Source organism: Melanotaenia boesemani, chromosome 18, assembly GCF_017639745.1.
Source record: "Melanotaenia boesemani isolate fMelBoe1 chromosome 18, fMelBoe1.pri, whole genome shotgun sequence".
NCBI classification, from domain to species: domain Eukaryota; kingdom Metazoa; phylum Chordata; class Actinopteri; order Atheriniformes; family Melanotaeniidae; genus Melanotaenia; species Melanotaenia boesemani.
The window spans coordinates 10,904,107-10,924,166 of NC_055699.1; the positions used below are offsets into that span (position 1 = coordinate 10,904,107).

At 38.6% G+C, this 20,060-nt stretch overlaps 1 protein-coding gene and 1 long non-coding RNA gene across 2 annotated transcripts; one reads left to right on the top strand and one right to left on the bottom strand.

Annotated features, from left to right (window-relative positions):
- Positions 1-6,533: 6,533 nt before the first annotated feature.
- Positions 6,534-9,913, bottom strand: en2a (engrailed homeobox 2a). The gene is made up of 2 exons (XM_041967551.1): positions 9,411-9,913; positions 6,534-7,591 (listed from the first exon to the last, which is right to left on the bottom strand). The coding sequence occupies exons 1-2, from the start codon at positions 9,895-9,897 to the stop codon at positions 7,272-7,274; spliced, it is 807 nt and encodes a 268-aa protein (XP_041823485.1). The 5' UTR covers positions 9,898-9,913; the 3' UTR covers positions 6,534-7,271.
- A 767-nt stretch (positions 9,914-10,680) lies between these two features.
- LOC121628506 lies at positions 10,681-15,192 on the top strand. The gene is made up of 2 exons (XR_006008186.1): positions 10,681-11,677; positions 14,302-15,192. It is a non-coding gene; the product is annotated as an uncharacterized LOC121628506 (long non-coding RNA).
- The last annotated feature ends 4,868 nt before the right edge of the window (positions 15,193-20,060 follow it).

Below are 20,060 nucleotides of genomic sequence, written 5' to 3' on the forward strand. Positions count from 1 at the left end.
CACCCTTCCCAAACAGTTTAAACTCTTATTTGAACATTATAATGATTATGATGGGGGTTTCGTTATAGGATGGTTTAATTCCAGTTTAGTTCATTAAGATTCTGTTTGCCTCGGCATTGCAGCAGCTGTTCTTCCTGAGGTCAACAAAAAGATTTCCATTGTAATAATGTATGCTAACAAGCTGCATATGCCTTACATTACAACATAAACATTTCCATCATGATACATAACATTACCACAAAACAACATAATCACTGTGGAAACCAAACACGGGACAATGACCAGAACACAAATAATTTGACGATGCCAAATGATTTTATCAAGCACCGATGGGGAAATTGTTTAGTCTTTTTTGGGAGGGGGGACCAGGGTGCTTTAATACTTGAATGCTAAATAACCTAACTTGTCCTAATTTGATAGGAAATAATACCATATCTAAGTATGAACATATGTACATACATTCATATATGTTTAACCAACTTATCAACTGAGTGCAATTTTCCACTTTGTAATGATGCTATGAAGCAAACTACAAGCTAAATTTGTACTTTTTTTTTTAAATAACTTAGATACAAATATTGAAATTCAGCTGGTTTCACACAGAGTCAAGAAGAACAAAAAAAAAATCTAAATTATATGCATTTTGGTATTCGCTGCTGCTTGTATTGCAAAGTTCTGAAAATTGTTTCCGTTTTTGTAACCCCTCACCAGTCAAATTAGACCCGGCTCTTACCCGGCTTTTTGGCAAATTGCACTTTTTTTCTGTAAACCACTGGATGCAGGTTAGCGCAGTGGCTTACACGCACTTGCTGATTATCACATAATTTTCGTCCATGCGTCATTGAAAAGGGAAACATCAGAATTATTTCTATGATGTTATATATCTTAGTTTGAGGTCACTGCATCTTTTGTATTCGGAAGTGATCTAATGCATCTTTTTTGTTCTTGCTGTCTATATTTGTCTTTAATGTAAAAGAACAAAGCGTTATGATCAGTGGTTATTGAAACCCTTTGCTTTTCAAAACAGCTCTATGTATCCGCTTATTATGTCATCTAACTAATACCAATTAAAGGCTATGTGCTAAACCAACCCAACCAACCCTTTAAAAGTGGCTCACAGAACAAAGATGTGTATATCCAGTTAAAATGAAGTATTATACCCAATCATTTTAAACCTTTGCGGGACTGTCTGCGTCTTCCTAACACCTCTATTGTGAGACATCCAACATCTCAGCAACAGTGTGGGGAAATTTAAGGTAAACAGCCATGTTTTTTTCATATTTTTAGCTCTTCCTGCTCAAACTGAATGACACTTTATTATTGAATGTGGGTATGTGAATGTGTCTCTTTTTTTCTTTTTCTTTTTTTCCTTTCTCCAGTGCAGAAGAGCTGGTGGTGGACTAGGAGGAAGATGTCACGCTAAGGATGGGTTTTGGTGATGATGTTGCTGCTGTTGATGCAGCATCCAGCTCTCACTTTGTGCCTCTGTCAGCCACGATCCGTAACCACAAAGTGAGTGACAGGCCAGTCCTCGGGGAAGCAGGGGGCCTGAGGTGAGTCAGATGTATCCTTGACCCTGTCTGGCTGTGTGTCAGCAAACAACACAAACTCAGTAAGAAAAAGGGTAGAACCAGAATGACTGTACCTTGTACATCTTTATTAAGTATGTATTACAAAAATGTAATGGAAGAAACAAACAATCTGCGCAAGAGATCTGCTTTTTTTGTGTGTGTGTTGCTTTGACTCCCTCAGCTTATGAATTATGAAATTTCAAAGCAGCACATCACATAATAAAAAGATACCCGATGGTTTTCTGTTTACTTTTTCCCTGCAAGAATACTGAACATGTTACAAAACCTGCCTGAAACATAAACTGAGTTTTGGAAGCTATTCAACATTGTATTCTTTAGTGCATTATATGGAGCGCCCAACACCCAGTGCTTGATTAGGACTTTCAAAAAGATGTCAGAATAGTATGGTGTCTGTGTCATTTTGTGCCAGCAGAACTTTTTTTTTATATCAGAATTAGGCTCATATTCAATGTTGCACAACGGAAGCTGCCACAAAACTTCCAATATTGTTTAGCTAACAGCAAGCTGTAGCTGGTAAGGATGAAAACCTTTTTGAGGATTGCTGTATTTCATGATGTGGAGCTAAAAAGCAGAGAAGCCACAACTTTGTGTTTCAGTACTTGAAGGTGAATTAATTTCAGCACATACTATGATTGGAATAAAAAAAAAAAGGTTTGTAAAATGTAATCCATCCCTGAATATCTAATTATCACTAAATAAAACTTGTGTTCAAATAAAATGATGGAAAAATTTGTAAGAAAATTGCAAGCCGGGGTAGAAATTTTGTTAAATGAATGAATAACGAATATCTTTTAGATTAGCATACTTTTACTTCTGTATTAATCACCTGAACTTTTTATCGACTCATTGAAAATGTAAGCAAGATATTAATTGGTTATGAAAATAATGAGAGCTGCTGGTTTTGCATGAACAAATATCTTCAAATTGAGAATCTGGAGACATTGCTTTCATTAAAACAAAAATGTATTGGTTTCTTCTGTATAAAAAAACTGCATCCACATGCAATACTTCCACTGGCAAATAATTACACTCAAGTCAGGACATAGTTTTGAGAGTTAAAGTTAGTTTTTAGAGTATCTGTAGTGCTTTTTGTAATCTGTTCCATGTTCAGTGTAAAAGAACAGTTATCCGAAAGCCTTAATAAATGTTACATCATAAGGGCAAAAAAAATCATGACTTAAGTGTAAATGAAAGAAATGATGCAACCTGTGTAACCATATCAAACCTATTGTCAGCTGTTTTTTTTTTTTTTTTTAACCAACAAAAGCCATCTCTCAGATATTTCCTGCAGTCATCTCCTCTGTAATTGTTTCTGCTCTTTGTCCTTTTGTGACGCATCCATGAATCAGCCAGTGTGGAGAAAATAAACAACTTTGTGAAATTTAAATGCTCTAACTCTTCTTACTGAGCAGTAAATATCCATCTAGAAATTGCGTTTGATAGCAGCATTGGGGGAGGAAAAAATGGTGCATAAATGTTTTTTTTTTTTTCTGAATTTCTTTCAAGTGAACAAAAAGAATCTGTGCTTAAAAGTGTGGTATCTTTTTTTTCTTTTCGTTTAAAGGGTCACTCAAACACGGTGTGTGAAATGAAAGTTGCCTGGGTGTGACTTTAGCAGAAAGCATCCACGTTCTATTGTCTACCTAGTCAACTTCTACAGGCCCCAGCGCCCTGACTTCCATACATGAGAGATCAAGGGTTACCAAGGTGCTTTTGAGAAAGGAGGGCTCAATGTGAGAGGGGACAACCCGGTCCACAAAATACTCATTTCCTTTGCATGTTAGGTGCCCTAGTGGGGATTCAGATGGGGTCACTGACACAGCTACTGGTCTTTTTTTATTCTTCTTTTTTTCCTCCCATGGTTTTTCTTAATGAAAACTTTTGCTAGCCTTGTCAGTGACTTGTGACTGTTATCTGCCGCCTGTACAGTACATGGCTCGATAATACATCGGGTTTGGCCAAAAGAAAGTTTGTTCAGACTCTGTTTATCCGGCGGTACCAGACAGGGGCACCTCATGTAGAAAAGGTAGAAGTAGTTCTGTCCACCTCTCATTCTTGCTAAAAAAGTTCAGCCACTGAGCCACGGCATTAACTTGTATTCTAACAAGATTAAAATATATTCGTCCTGGGGATTAGCATAGTTAGGTGTCCTTTTGCCTCTTTTTTTTTTTCCTGCAGTGGTGCGTTGACAGTGGGCTTTGATCTGTGTTGCGAGGCAAGAGTCCTGGCTTGGACGTAACCATTCGAGTGCCAAGTGTGAAATTGGCCTGATGTCATCCCCATTCTTTACCTTTTACATCTTTCACCACTTTAATTATGTTTCCGCCACAAAGCCCAGGCACCTTTGAGCAGATTCCACTCTGGCCGTAGGAAGCATTTGGAATCTGTGGGTAAATGACACAGTAGGGGAGGGGGAGGATGGTAGGAGAGGTCATAGCAGGATGGGGCCCTTTTGTGTGTGGAGGTAGACATTGATACTTTCCTGATGTATCCTGCACTCACTTCCATATTTACAGCATGGTAACTGTCAGCAAGAAAACAACTTTTACTCCAGGCATTTTTTAAAAGTTTCTTCAGTTTCAGAGACTTTAATTTCAGCCAACTAATGACTTATACTGACATGTATTATGTTTTGACAGATGCACGACTTTTCTGATGCATGAGAGTTAGGAGCCCTACAGAAGCCCCACTTGAGGTCACCTGCACCTGGATGCACACTGGATGGACTTACACAAGACAAATTATTCTCAGATAAGAGCTTTTGTTCCACCTCAGTGCTCATGCATTGGTGTCCCTATCTGAACTTCAGGCAGCTCCTCTGCCTGTGAATATTTTGATGAAGGTTCCTATTGATGCACTGAATGAAGGATCAAAACAACGGGTGTGTGCGCATGTGAGGAGGAACAGAAATGAATGGAGTCTGGGGATGTGTGTGCAAGGCAAGAATAAAATAAAATGCAGTGATAGATATGTGTGTGTGTGTATGTGTGTGTGAGGCAGAGTGAGAGTATGAGTTAGAGAGTGAGAAAGCTGTGTGTGGAGAATGGGTTACTGAGGGGCGGGAGGGGGGAACCAGCCACCTGCAGCCATGACGGGCTTTGACCTTCATTGCTCTCTCTCTCTCGCTCTCTCTCTCTCTCTCCCTCCCCTACCCCTACCCCACCCCCCCTCACCCCTCCCCCCCCCCCCCCCCCCCCCCCTCTCCTCTTTACTCCCTTTTCTGCCTCGTGATAGAAGCACAGGCTCCTTTCAGAGGTGGCGAGGAAGACTGACCGTCTCGAAGACCGTGCTGGGAGCAGCCTTATCTGCTCTAATGCTAGTCACTGGCCGTTAGACATGCCGTTCAAAGACTAGTGGTGCAAGTATGGAAATGCAGATAAGGCATTGTTGAGGAAACATGCCTGGGAATTGTTCAAGGCTTTCCCTAGCATAATGTTTAAATGCTTTTGAAAATGTTTTAATCTCAAAACCAATGAATTTGATCCTCCATGAATCTGACTGAGAATGTTTGCAAAGAAAGGATTGTTATGCATTGCAAATTACTTGTTTCTGTAACTGAATTTGTGAATATTTAACATATTTCTCTATTCTCAACAAATTTAGCAAGTAATAAAATAGTTTTATGCAGACTAAAAGTTCTGCAAAAGTTCAGCATTGGTCACATCTTCAGTCAGGCCTTCAGAGTTTCAGGGTAACATCAACAGCTTTGCACAAAGAATATACAAACTTGTGTATAATCTTCAAGGTTTATTTACTCTTCTTTTGCAGTCTTCAGGAGGCAGTTAATTACACAATTAATACGTGATACAAATTATGTACATTTATACCAAAGAATACTTCCAACATAAAATAAAAAATAGCATTGTATTCTACAACTCTGTGTTGTAATTTCATTTAAACATGTTCATATATAGATAGATATACGCTGATGAGTAAATTCATAATGTCGTACCAGCAGTTTTCATAAAGGCATTAAACTTGAGTAGTCTGCATTTGAAGTGATACTGCTTCTCTGATTCGGCACAGTTCTGTTTCAGAAAAAGTTCCCACTTGAACTTTAAGGCAAAGTGTGTTTGTTTGGTGGATTTTAATTCACACACACTTTTTGCAGTTACACGACAAAAACACTTTGAAAGGCAAAAAGTCCACAATTTGGTATGGATACAGTATGAAACTTAGCTCATCATACTTTAGCCAACAAAGACCAAAGTTTATAAACACAGTTGTTTGCCCAAGTACAACAAATTGCAGCTTTCATGCAAAGGCCCCATAAACAATTTTTCATTCACAAAAAAAAGGAAAGAAAGAAAACAAAAAGAAGTTATTGCAAGATAAACAAGCAGTGTAAACACCTCAGATATCTACTCTAAAGCAACACTGGTCATTGGATAGATTTTTTTCTCAATATAATCTATATAAATACACATATGAAGTCCTTTCAACAACAATAAGAGATTTCCAACATTTGTAATACAGTCACTGACGGATTTGCCTTCTTTTATGATATATGGATATGTAATAAAATGTATATAGAGAACGATTTACCAAGAACATCCAGTAACCTGCATTTATAGTCTAAAGAGTGCGTAAAATGGTTGTCATCATTGTCTTTATGCTACAGAGTTGTTTCTGTGGCTCAAAAGGCAGCATTATAGCCTTCATTTAGCTACAAAAATGATTTATATTGCTATTTAAAACATTAACAGCTGCACTGTTGCATTGGCATAATCGAAGGGAATACGCACATTTCTTTAAAGGCTGGGAAACTACCATAATAGAAGCAAAGGCCTTGCGTTTTAGTTAAGTTAATTTAAAAAAAATCCCTATGTATCTCGGTCACTTAAAACAAACTTTTCCTGTGATTTTACAACAACAAATCGTATAAAAATTCAGTCTGCCTAATTAGCTCTGCAGCTGACACGCAACACCTTCCTCTGTCCGTTTTTACAGCAAACACAACCAAGAAAACCAACAAGCATGGCAATAAAAGTCGTGTTAGCATTTATTTAAATTCACAGTAGCCTGGATGCAGCAGAAAAATATTCTTTGGACTTCAGTTTTTAGTTTTTTTTTGTTTGTTTGTTTGTTTGTTTTCACTCCACTGACAGATCAAAGCAAGTGCCAGTTAGTTAAATGTAAAATGATGACAATCTGTGATGCTACAGTATATAAAAATGAAGGGTGTAAGCGTCTGTACCTCCTGGAAGGGGCGGGGACAACAAACAATGAAAACATACCTTTATACAACATCTTTTATAGACGTGATATTGCAGAAATATCTGTTATTTTTTTTAAAACAATTTATGCTGGTATACTCTATACACTGGCCCTTTATTCGGTCATATTATTGCATTGTAGGCTTGATTTCACCTCCTACATAACGAAAAATCACTATAATATTCCCATAGGAACCTACAGAGACCTATAGTACCGTTAAAAATTAATGCAGTGGGACTCTTGACACTAGTGACCATTTTGTTTATTTTTATTTGTTAGGGCGTCCTGGACCCATTGTACATCCAAGTGACAGTTATACTTTGTAGTGTTTTATCTGCTGTGGCAACATTAAATATTCCTGTAAGTAGAGTTTTTTTTCTGTGATATCTCTATTTTAAAAATCTATCATAGGATTACTATAGGTTCTTTTTCGTCAGGAGGCTGCTGTTACATCTCTGGAAATCAATCGCTGTCTGATTTTTCGTCTTTCGACGTGACGGTGGCGTGATTGTACAGTCCCTGTGCCATCAGGTGCAAAGCCAGTGAATTTTTAGTGCCGCAAGCCTTCTTGATTTTGGCCCTCTTGTTCTGAAACCAGATCTTGATCTGGGATTCGTTCAGGCCCAACTCCTGTGCCAGATTCTGTCGCCTCTGCTCCGTCAGATACCGATTTGTCTGAAACTCCGATTTTAGTCTTTGCAGCTGCTCTGCTGTGAAGGCCGTCCGTGGTCGCTTGTCCTCTTTGCTGGTCATTTTCTTCTTTGGTTTGCGGGATCTTGGCCCTGTAGTATGGGGGATTGGGGTAGGGGGGTGTCACAGACACATATACATGGGTTTATCAGTATACAATCACGATGGGAATGAAAACAAAGATTCAAAAATGGATCTGAAGCTTTGTATGTGTGATAAACGAAATAAATTTCCTCTCGGGATTAATACAGTATACTTATCAATCTAACTATCTACCTAAACGTTAATAGCCTGCTTCTAAATAACAGCTTTTTGAGCAACATTTTCTAAGAAAGGTAGTCCAACACTTCTCTAGGCTATTATCTTATTTCACTTTGCTTCAGGACAGTGCTAAAAAATGTATCCAAAACACGTGCGTATAGTGCGTACTGCGAGCATGTACATTTTCAGAAACTTATTAAAACTAAAAAGAATAGGCTCGTGCAAACGGATCGCTTTTCATTGCCTTTTTCCAGCTACTCTTTTAATAGCCTGCAAAACAACAGCAAAAATAAATTTAGTTGACTCCATAAAGCCAATCTTTCTTTAAAAACTCTGAAAAATAAAAAGAATTTGAGCCAAATGATGTCACGTCCACTAAAGAAAACATCCAAGAAGCCAGATCACCCATGCTTCCCTGTTGCTATCCCTCTTTCTCGCTTACACACATCACACACACACAGACACACACACTGCCACTGTTTATAATCATAAGGCATTATTCGTCTATAACAGTGGAAAAACGCCTGCTAACACAGCTCAGTCTCTGACTGTTCGTTGAAAAACGGGATCAATTTCAGTGCTGCTACTTTGCATTTTAGTTTTTGTTGGCCACTTGAAAAGCGCCTGAATGGACAAACGTGAACAGAATCTGAGCAGCACACATTAGAGACACATTAATTTTCCATCTGGATTGAGGCCTGTTTGGTGTCTTCTTCCAAAGCAAAAACATTAACTACACAACACAATAGTGCTCTAAACTTCATGAATCAATGTGCACGTCTTTCCCCTCTTTCTCACGCAGCCCATATGAAAATTGTAGTTCTACAACTCGTAGTAGTCGCCTACGCCACTATGTATAGCGTTACATAATGCATGAGAACAAGTTGTACTCCACTTTTCAAAGATCTTGAGAAAAATACACTCTGGAAACTCAAAAAAACAGTCGTGTTAATGTATAATACCATCAAGGTGCATATCCAGCACAGTCTCAACACTGATCGTTTTATTCAGATTTCTATAATCCCAAATGCAACTCCTGCAACGGAAAACAACCACACAAGTGCACGAGATATTTTATTGCTGACCTGTACAGGAGTTTTATCAGCGTCCCTGTGTTTATGTAGGACTCCAAAAAGCTTTTGTAAACCGAATAAATGTACTCAAAGACTACATAAATAGTAGCTTTTCAGTAAGGAAAACTCTACAAAATGTTTCATTATTATATATTTTGTTGAGCATTAAAAATATAAAAAATTTCAAAAGTTTTATTCTTCACAACAAATATTTCTCGTTTGCCTTTCAGACCTGAAAATCTAATTAATCTAATTAAATGGAATTTCGTCTGGTATTTTTCTACATTGTACAAAAGCACGATTTTCATAGTTCACTCATATATATATATACACACACATATATATATATATATATATATATATATATATATATATATATATATATATATATATATATATATATATATTAACTTTTTTTTTTTGGAAGTGATTTCTATTTGATGTTTTTAGTAAATTCTCACTCTGCGGCACGGTTCGCGCTGTGATAGCGAGAAGTCGGTCAAGCCATCCGGGGTCAGTGTTACGGGGTATTTCAGGTTACTGAGAATACGGGATAGTAAATAGGCATGCCACCGACCTGAAGAAGGCCTGTCCGAGTATCTGGTGCAGTAGACCCAGGCTGGCCACAGCATGGGTTGAGACTTGGATGGGTTTGAGCTGGCTTGGGAACTGTCTGAGTCTGAGCTTAGGCACTGGTCTCCATTCTCCCCGCGGGGTTTTAGGGGCTCCTCGGCGGCTGCTGTGGGCTTCTTCGCCCCGGTTACCGTATGTGGAGTGGAGGTCCCCTCTGCCGGCACCGTACTCCCCACCGGCTCGGTCTGAGGGGCGGCTGGGCTGTTGTGGCTCTCCCCCGATGCCAGGCTACTCTCCTCGCGGTTTGCTACTCCGTCCTTTTTCCGTCCGAAGTCCGGTCGCAAGATGTTGTCGATGAAAAAATTGGTGACCCGGTGAGGGATCTGCAAGTTACCCGGCGCCTGTAAGAGGGGAAGGATGCCTCTGTTGGATTCATCCGCCGACTCCTGCCGCTCCACCACATCTCTGTTGCCGTGATCATTTTCTTCCATACTGATTCACTTTCCCCGCTTTACTATCGTTAACCCCTTTGTCGCTCCCTCCGCAGCAATAAAATTTGGCGAAGAACTTCGGGGAAATAAGCTTGGCAAAAAAACTGCAGGAGTAAAATAAATAAATAAAAAAGAAAGCCCTCAAACACTGGCGAGTGCCTTGGACACCATGCAAAGCCTTGCAGTAGTGCCCTTTGAGAAAAGCATAATTTTTTCACATTTATTCCTTCAATCTCGGTTTACAACAGAGATCTCACAGCTAAAACATTTGCCATTTGCGCACCGTCCAGTTTAGTGTCATCCAGTTTCAGCGTGCGCAGTAATGCCTACACCTAAACTAAACTAGGGGTAAATAAAGAGGCTCCTAAACTGATGCTCTAATACTCTCACTCTGGAGTTTTGTTCTTATTTTCAATACGAGCCCCCCAAGTGACGTTCCTCCATCGTCCTCCCAGACACGTGCCTTTGGCCAATAGGACGGCAGAAACCAGGCCATGTGACGCAGAATCCAGAGCAGTCTACAAACGCCCATCCTCGCGTTAGTAAAGAGAAAGAGTCCCGGACTAACGGAGAGGAAGCCTAATTTAAATCCAGTGCATGTTCCCAGATACTCCCAATATTTCACATGAGCTGTGACATATTTTACTGTATTTCTTCTGAGTTTTTAGTAAATGGAAACAGGACGCGCATCAGTTCGTGCGTAAAAACAAAACAATGGGTAGATTGAAGCATCGGTTGTCAAAGTGAGCTGCGAGGACCCCCGGGGTTCCTTGCTTTCAGGGCAGGCATTCCCATTAACATAAGGGAAAAACACATTTCCCCTTTATTTTAATGTACTACGAAATATATGTATGATAAGTTTAATATTAGACACTTTTTTGCAACCCCATAGTTAGATATAGACTAAAGTTTACGTATAACTCGTTATTAGCTTAAAATCTGCTGAAATGATCGACAGGCTTCAACAAAAACACATTTTACTGGCCTGTTTGGGGATCCTTGATATGAAAATCTTAAAATTACACTGCTGGTCCCCAGGTATTTGTTTAATATTTTCATCATTCAACCTTTTTTTTCAGCATTAAACCTTGTTATCACTCCTCTGAGATCAAGAGGACACACGATAACTTGAAATCAGTTAGTCCTACAGCAAGGTTACATGCGTAAAAACACCATTGATTGATTTCAATATTCTTACTTTTTTATTTTTATATTTTTTTATGTTTTTACTTAAAGACAGGGTAACTGCACTTTCTTAAAAGTGCTTTTTAAATTTAATTGCCAAATACACAACTGTTTTAGTCCATAGCAACAGCGCATTTGTGCACAATATGATAACCTTTGATTTGTATGCTGGCTTGGTGTGGTGTAGTTTCCAGACACCCCATAATTGCCAACAAAACAAAACATGTGACTTCTAAAAAATAATAACAAAGCCTCCCTGTCCGATTTGAATCGAGCAAGGATGCGTGTTAAGTATTTCCACGTTTTGGTGTTCGCCTGTCGTGACGCTGCGGTCGACCCTGAGCTGGGTCCATATCCCTTTAAAAGAAGTCAGTGATGCAAACAAACTGTTTTGTGCGCGCTGCTTTGGATCCAGAGTCGCGCCAAAGACAAAACTTGGAGCAACTTTGCTGACCAGCGTTAAGTTTGCATTTCTCCTCCCAGGACGCCACCGGGCAGCAAGAAGGGCTCAGACGGCTGTCTGCTGGCGTTTGAGCCGGGGCTGCGAGGAAATAAAGAGTGGATCCGAGGAGGAGCAGAGGAGCAGCAGGACTGAGTGAGTGAGAAGCCTTTGAATGGTTTAGTTAGAACATAAACTGCTTTCCCCTCCTTTTTCTTCATTATTAGACACACGCAATGTCTTTTCTTTAACTTTCTGGGAGTGGAGCATCTGCATTTCTAAAGTTTCAAGTTGTTTATTCTTCACATGCACATGCAAGATATCAGTAAAATGCAGTCGTACATGCATCAGAGGCTGTGCACACCCATTTACTCCTAGTAAAAAAACAAAAACAACTCAGTGATAAACTAAAAAGACAATAATTTAATATAATACAATAAGCCACATTAACTCACATAGCGTGTTTTCTTATAATATTAGTTCAGATATCAACTTTAGTCTATTTTTAAAGCTTGCCTCACATGAAATTATCTAATTAGCAACACCCCCCCCCCCCCCCCAACCTCTTCTAAATTTATTTATTTATTTGTTAGTTCATTTATTTATTTTGTCACTCACACCTAAGCTCTCTTGACCACGTTTTTTAAAGTGTGACACGCCAGATGTTCACTTTGTTTAAACATACAACTTCTGCAGAAAGTAAAAGAATTGTGGTTGAATTTTACAGACTTTTTTTTTTTTATGTTAATCTGGTTTTATATTCAATCTCTCACAAAAGTGCAACATCGTGTGGTTTTAGTGACTCTTTAAATATCTCGGCTCACTTATTTTAAAAATAATAACGCAGCTTTTTTTAAAAATTTGTAGTTTGTAGTTTGTCCAAACAATTTTAGTCCAAACCTACCTGAAAAACACTCTCTGCTCCTGTCACACATATGCCCATCACAAAGGGCCCAATCCAATCAGTGAAAGTTGAGAGTGAAAGATGTAATTAGACAGGCCACTCTCATGCTGCGATTGTTTCTCACTTGTGAGGGGAAGCGCAGATTAATGTTGAGCGCTAAATAAGCATCAGACAATGGATTCACAGACAGGCCGCTACCGCCTGGGCTTGGCCTCTAACCTCCAACCAAAAACAGGGATGTCTGGAGGAAATGACACCATTTCAGACTCTGAATTATAATAAGAGCCTTTGTGCACTGCAGGTCCACACATTTCAACATTCCAGTTTGCAATCAAACCCTTAATCATATTTATTTTTATTTCTTAGGAAGACCATCTTGCATGTCATTGTAAAGATGGCTTTTTGAGCAAACGCTTGACTAAAAGTCAGGACTGATTCATGTCCTTTGGGGAAAAAAATAAATAGAAAACGGATGAAACAGTAAAAATTTTACTCTGAAGCTTTTAGACAAAAACAAGCTTTTCTCTTAGTGTACCCACAAAAGCAGCATTGTGTTCTCAGTTTTGATGGTTTTGTTTTACTCAACCCCTGCCATTATCATCATCATCATCATTATTACTAATATTATTACTTATTATAATATATTTGTGGTTTGACATGTTTGCAGACACTTTTCATGTTGTGGTTAAATATATATATATTTTTGGGTGTGATTAAGGGTTAAAATGGTGCTGTTAAAAGCCTATTCAAGTGTCGAGCAAACAACAAGAATGCTATTTTTCTTTATGAAAAATAACGAAGCATAAAGCTCATAGAACATTGTCAACATTGTCTCATTGTTATTTGCCTGTTTTGCTATACACCAGTAGCCTTTCGCTTTATCGTCTGTTTGGATGCTGATTGGCGGTGATTTGGGATATTTGTTGTTGCCAGGAGACAATGCAATTTTAACTGGATGCTTGTGTGATTGAAACTTCATACGAATAGAATCTGGCAAATGAATAATCAGTGATAGATACATTTTAAAATGTGATTTTATCATCTGATATTGTAACTAAACGTGTAACAATGGATTTAAAACAAATTAGGATCAATTTTTCCCTTTTTTGTTTTTTAAAAAAAGATGATCTTTGAAAGCTGTGCATATATTGATTCTTCACATTTTAACAAAACGTGGTCCAAAATTCAACCAAGCAGTAGCTGCTGCAAAACAAGTTTGTGAAACAACAGGCCTCGTCTGCAGTCATTTCACATGTTGAACACATATCATCATATCCAGTTACCGCTGTTATTTATAGTGCATACCCCCCTCCCCCCCTCCCCCACGAAACAGCCAACCCACGCTAAAGCACAAATGAAAATTGTGACGTTGGTGTCGATTCTTGTCAATATTATTACTCTTTTTGTCGATTTGTGATATTCCAATCATTCATATAGCTCATATTGCCACTTGTGAACATTGTGATTAGGCTGTTAGATAAAAACTGGAATATGTCTGATTATACTGTTTCCTGTGCATTGAACAGGGAACATTGATTATTTTCAAGTTCTACTAAATAAGAATTTTTTCCAGTCCCCTGTTTTATTGCGTTTTCTATTTAAAGGCGCTTGGCCAGAGAGGGTTAAAAAAATCACTGGTTTGAGTGCACATTTTGACGTTTGATTACTTATGTATAAAGGAACATGAGTCTATTTTATATTCACTTATAGCCCCCCCCCCCCTCCTTAAACACGCATGCACGTGCATACGCGTCCATAAACACCCCTCCTACCACCATAAATCGATTGCATGTATTGTGCGCATGTGCTCTGTCCTTGAGTTCCTATAACCTATTTTTTTTCTTTCTTTTTTCCCCTTCTGTATTTTTCTTGGTAGGATTGTCTTATACGTCACCAGCGCTCAGTACTATGGAGTACTACAAAAGGTGACGCGCAGAAGGAGGATTTGTGAATGGACGCCGTGATGTGTGCCAGCTCACAGATCAGAGGGCTGTGGGACCTCGGCAGTTGCACCCCCAGGCCTAGCAACCCCCCCTCCCGGTCACCATCTCTGCCTCCAGATGAATGGGGGTCTCTAAGATATCAGCTCTGTCACCATTGCAGGGGTCGAACCAAATCCTCCAGCTTCCTGTCCCTTTCAAAACCTGAAAGCACGTCTCTCCTATTTGATGATCCTGTATGATTTTTTTGTTGCGCTTTTGTGGGTCTGGAAGCCGACTGCCCCCTGTTTTTCATCCCGGGTCAGCCAAGAGCATGGCAGCCGAATTAGAAAAGATTAGAAGAGGACGTAATTGCATGTAGTGGACAATGCAAAAAGTCAATTAGTTTAAAGATGCAGTTGACCTAAAATGTTTTTTGGTTTTTTTGGGGGGAAAATTAGGGGAGATTGTGGCTACCCCTGTACGCCATTGTTTCCTCAAGTGTTTTGCTGAAACAAAGCGATGATCAGGGCAGATCTGAGGAAAAAGAAAAGTTTTAGCAAATTTAGTTATTGACAATTTTCATTTTAGACTAAGATAAGAAATCTTTTTAATGTTACTTCGGAGCTTTGTCTACTTTTACTACATTTTACTGGCCAGTTGCTGCTTGGAGATTGTTCATTCAAAAGACCTAAAACGAAACAAAACTTTGGGCTGGCTTTGCAAGTAAATCATACCGATTAATGTTTCCCCTGACAAAAAAATGCATGCTATAATTTCTCTTCACTGTTTATTCGTCGAATATCCCACTGCAGATAGATGATGTCTAAATAATTTCTTTTCCCTTTTCTTTTTTTATTTTTTTAAACCGTGGTCTGGTGTGTTTACAGAAAAATCCTCTGGAGTCTCAGCGGCAAACGTTGGGGCTCATGGTTTCAGCTCTTTATAGGTTTTAATAACTCTTAATCCGTTTGATCGGTGTGGCGTAGATAAGTCTCATTTGAATTTGGATTGTTCTAAAGGAGCGTCTCGTTTTTCTCCAAAGAAGTCTCAAGCAGAGTTCTAGCACAAACAACTGCACCACCCTGAGCGCAATTAAGGCCTCAGCTAAATTAGATGAAGGCTAATTGAATGCAGCTGAGTTCCCATCAGCAAACTCGAAAGCTTTACGAATGTAAGGAAAGCAGCCATTTGATGGCCACTAATTATCTTTATTTATTTTTTTTATGTTTTACTTTTAATACCGGGGCAGTTGTTTTGCATATTTTAAAGTTGGTTAATTCATTCAAGAAATGCCTCATCTTGTAAAAGAAAACTCTTTTTTTTGTGAATGGTATTTTCTTACAATAGACGCAAAACTTTTCTGTCCACTTATTTGTGTTTGGTGTAGTAACAAGATTCTAGATCATTATAAAGCTAAAAGAAAAACTTTGTGACATTAGCTACTGTGATAGTAGATCAAGTGTAAATTTTTTGCCTTGTGAAAAAGTTGCCTTTTTTCGTGATTAGTTAATAAAAGCAAAAACTATTAGACAAAGATGCCTCAGAGAAGACATAACCATGAATATGAATCACTCAACTACAATAAAAGAAATCTGAAATAACAGATGTGGATTTTTAAGTGTTCAGTTTACATCAATTAAAGTATCTCAGTCTGGAAATGATAAAAACTGCTTCCAAAAGTTTTGAAAGTTATTGTAGAAACTCAAGTCCAATAAAATACAAACCCTCTTTTACATTTCTAATTCCATCTGATACACTCATATAGTTCAAAACCTCTTGTTGCCACTTAAAGAATTAATCAGGGACTTTAGCGGAGTTGGGCGTAAGTTTATCTTTGTCAATTCATGAAAAAAGGTTAAAAAATGCACAAAAGAGAGCAAACAAGTTGACTATTTCAGGTTTAGTGTTGCCAGTCGTATTTCATTTTTTTTATTTAAAAAAACGGATACTACAAAAAGAAGGTTGCACGATTAAGAATTAGAAAAGGCGTCAAAGTGATTAAAAGTTTGTTTCTTTTTTCAGGCTTTAAGATATTTCCCATTTTCACAAAGCCCACGTATTCCTGCATGTAGGCATTTTTGTATTAAGAAAGAAAAGGGGGGAATGGGGCATGATGCTCAACTGGTATCAGGCTCTCAGAACTCCTCATGAGCTGGTTTTGCAGCTGGTCTGCAAAACTTTTTACACGTCAAGAAGTTCTCACCACTGACAGCAAGGAATGAGCTGCACGTGGTGGCTATTTCTGTACGTTTGGTAGGTTTACATTCTCAGTGAAACAGAATAAATAAGCTTTTGCGCGTCATGGGGTCGATAATGTAGGGTTATAGTTCGAGAGGATCAAAAATGGACATAAAAATATGTAAGAGATCTCCAAGAGAAGTCAGTAGTTATAATGGAGGCAGGTTGGACCAAAGCAGCAGCGGTGCGTCTCTGAAAGTTTGATGTTCACTGATTCTGACTCCGCTCTGCAAGGTGGCCTCTTAAGTTTTTTAGTCCTTCGTTCTCCTTTGCGGGTCATTCAGAATGCTTTGCGGGCTTTGGATAGTCCGCATATCTCGAGCACCTGTCCGACGTAAGGAAAGGAGGAACAAGTGGGAGAGAAACAGGTGGAAAGCACTTGCTGCAAAATAAACAATATTTTTTCCCACCTGAGAGCTCCTGTAACCAGTTCAGGAAATCACATTTTGCGCACTTCAGTGTTTTGATATTGGGCGAACCCATAAAGTTTTTTATGGTTAGGTGCACTTTCCTAATATTTAGGTCTCTAAAATGTTACTCTGAAAGTTAAAAGACGGGACATTAGGGTTTGCATCAATACGTCGCTTATCTTCCAAAAATGGGTAAGAAATTAAAAATTTCAAACTTAGTTTAGATTCTCTCTCGTCGTTTTAGATATATATGTCAGTCACAAAAACCAAGTAAGCCACACCCGATTTTCTCTTACTCCTTTTTCTTTTCCAAGTAGGAAATCACTCAAACAATTTAGGGTATGTCTATGGGTCCAGCTTGCGGCTTTAATTATAGTGGAAGGAGGTCACTCATAAGCGGCCAGTCGACCCCTCATCTTGTGTGGCATCGCGCCCTTTGCCGTTAAACTCGCCAAAATAGTGCTGGACTCCCCAGAGAGCGCCATGTGCGACTGATGAGTCCCTTTCACCCCCTGTGCACCTGAGTTGTTTTTACCCCCCACTTAGCGGACATGCCATGAATGTGTCACCTATCAGGAGCACGAGGACATATCAGGCTCAGTAACTTTCCCGGACGGTTTTAGTCTGCCAACTTAGTGCGTTTCCCAGCAGCGAGGCGCAAAGTCTGCATGCCTGTTGCTAAATGCCCACGACTACTAATGAAGACTAATTAAACATGACAAACACCGACGTTTAGCAAGTGGAGCTGCAAGCTTGGTGCACATTTGTGCAGATGAAGTCTACACAGTCTTTGAAAATATCTTAAAAGCAGGTGACTTATCTTTCTTTGATGTGATAAAATATTCTATGATTTTAAAACCACACATTTAAGGCTTTGGAGTTTTACTCACTAAATGATTCTTTATATTTTAAGTGTGCTTCGTTTATACAATAAAGTTCCTCAACTATTCCTCAAAAACTCCTCTTCAATGTTGAATCTAGAATAAAAGAGCACCCTCTAATATATATATTGTGCATTTTTTTTCTTTAAAAGTGTGGAATAAGCTCAAATTGTTAGTCTGAGATCTACTTTTTGCCTTTTGTCTTTGAGTTCACAAAATTCAGAGTTCTTGTTGTTTGCCTGTCATGATAGATCTTGCAATGGAAATGCTCACCTTGATTTATTCCATTACCTTTCATTCAGCTGGTATTATTATTACCCTGGTCGATTTTAGAGTCTGATCTGTTCTGTAAGATGCAGTGGGTGTGTTTAATTTACACCAGGAAGGATTTATTTGGATGGCATGCATAATGTGCCATCACCTGAGGTTAATGCCGTCGTTTCATTATTGTCCTGCAGAAAGAAGAGAAGGAAGCATCAGGAATGGCACACAAGGCTAATCATGCTGACTGAACTGATAAATCCCCCATGATGGAGATGATAATGATGGCTATTGTTTCCACTTTTTAAAGCTGATTGTGTAAATTTTTTTAAAGTAGATTTTTTTTATTTATTTATCCTATATACCAACATTTAACCTAGAGCACATGATAAATGGCCACCAAGTGAGAATCACAGCTACTTAAATAAGTAAATGGTGAGGAGTTATGAACAGATCATTTCCCCGCTTAGACTGGAATACACAGGGAAGGCAGAGACCAGCCTGAGACTGCCATTTGAATGGGATCTGAGAGGTAATTTGAGCTAAAATGGAGTCCACTTCTGAGCCAGTCACTCGGGGCCCCCCCATGGCATCCACTGTAATTCATTATTCCTGGCCAGCACTGGGAGAGGCAATGAGCGAGGGCAGAGGACAGGAGTGGACCCCGCTCTGGTGTAATGAAGACTCAGTAGACCTAAACGATTCTCATACACATACACTTGTGTGCACACACACACACGATCTTTCATTATCTATCAGAGAGAGAGCAGGGCATTAATAACTCTGAAGACCTTTTGGCTGAGAAATAAGAGTGTGCAATGATTTTCTCCACACTCAATCCATTTCATTGACCTTTTCTATGATGCATGTGACTCAGACTGCTCACTGCAGTGTGGGATAAATATTCCAAGAATAATATTCCTGCCACTGCTTAATAAATTATATTTTTGAATCCAAGAGTGTCCATTCATCAGTAGTTTTAGGAGGCTTTAAAGAAAATGTGTATACATTTTTTAAATTATCAATATGATTTCCTTAGTTGAACATTAATTCTTTTACGTTCAAAGGTTTTTTATATTTTTATTTTGTTGGTCAGAGAAATATTTGTTGAAAGACTCAAACTTATTTTCATGGAGGTACAGTAGCTGGATGAAAGGGTAAAACTTCTGCTTTGTAAGATTAGGCCCTGCAAGACATTTCTGTTCCCTGTCCCTCCACTAGGGGTCCATGGATGTCATGTCTAAACAAGTTGAGAGGATAAACACTGTCATCTGGTGGTAACAAAGGCCATCACTACTGAGGACACACCACTGTCTTGTACTATGCTGCAGTGTGCTTTTCCAAAATATATGTATTTTGATAGTTTCCTATTTTGCTGCACTCATGCATCAAAACAACTTAAGATTTCATTTCAGGCAGCCAAGGGAGACCAAACATTAATTTGACAGCAATGTCATTAACATATATTGCATAACTAGATTAATACTGATGCATCAATTAGCAAGCAATATTTAACATAAAGTTTTGTAATTTAATCCACTTAATAACCCCCAGCTTTGGATTTTAGCTGCTCCCAAAGGATCACAAGATGAATCTGAGGTTTTGTTAGATAGTTGCTTAGGTGGAAAAGGAGGGGGGCAAAAACAAAACAACAACAACCAAAAAACAAAGTTATTCTACAAAAATGAGAATTAATTTGAGGGTATGTTTACTTCTGTCAGCCTTGAATGTCTTATATAAAATGGACTAAGGGTTTTGGAGGGGAAAGTCTCCCTCTGTGGAATTGCTATTAATGTATCTTGATATGTTTTTAATTTTGCTTTAATTTATAATTTATTGTTGTTTTAGTCTACATACATTTTTTTAACTTTGTGTACACCTTATCCTGCTACGGTAATGATATATTTCCCCCTGAAATCAATA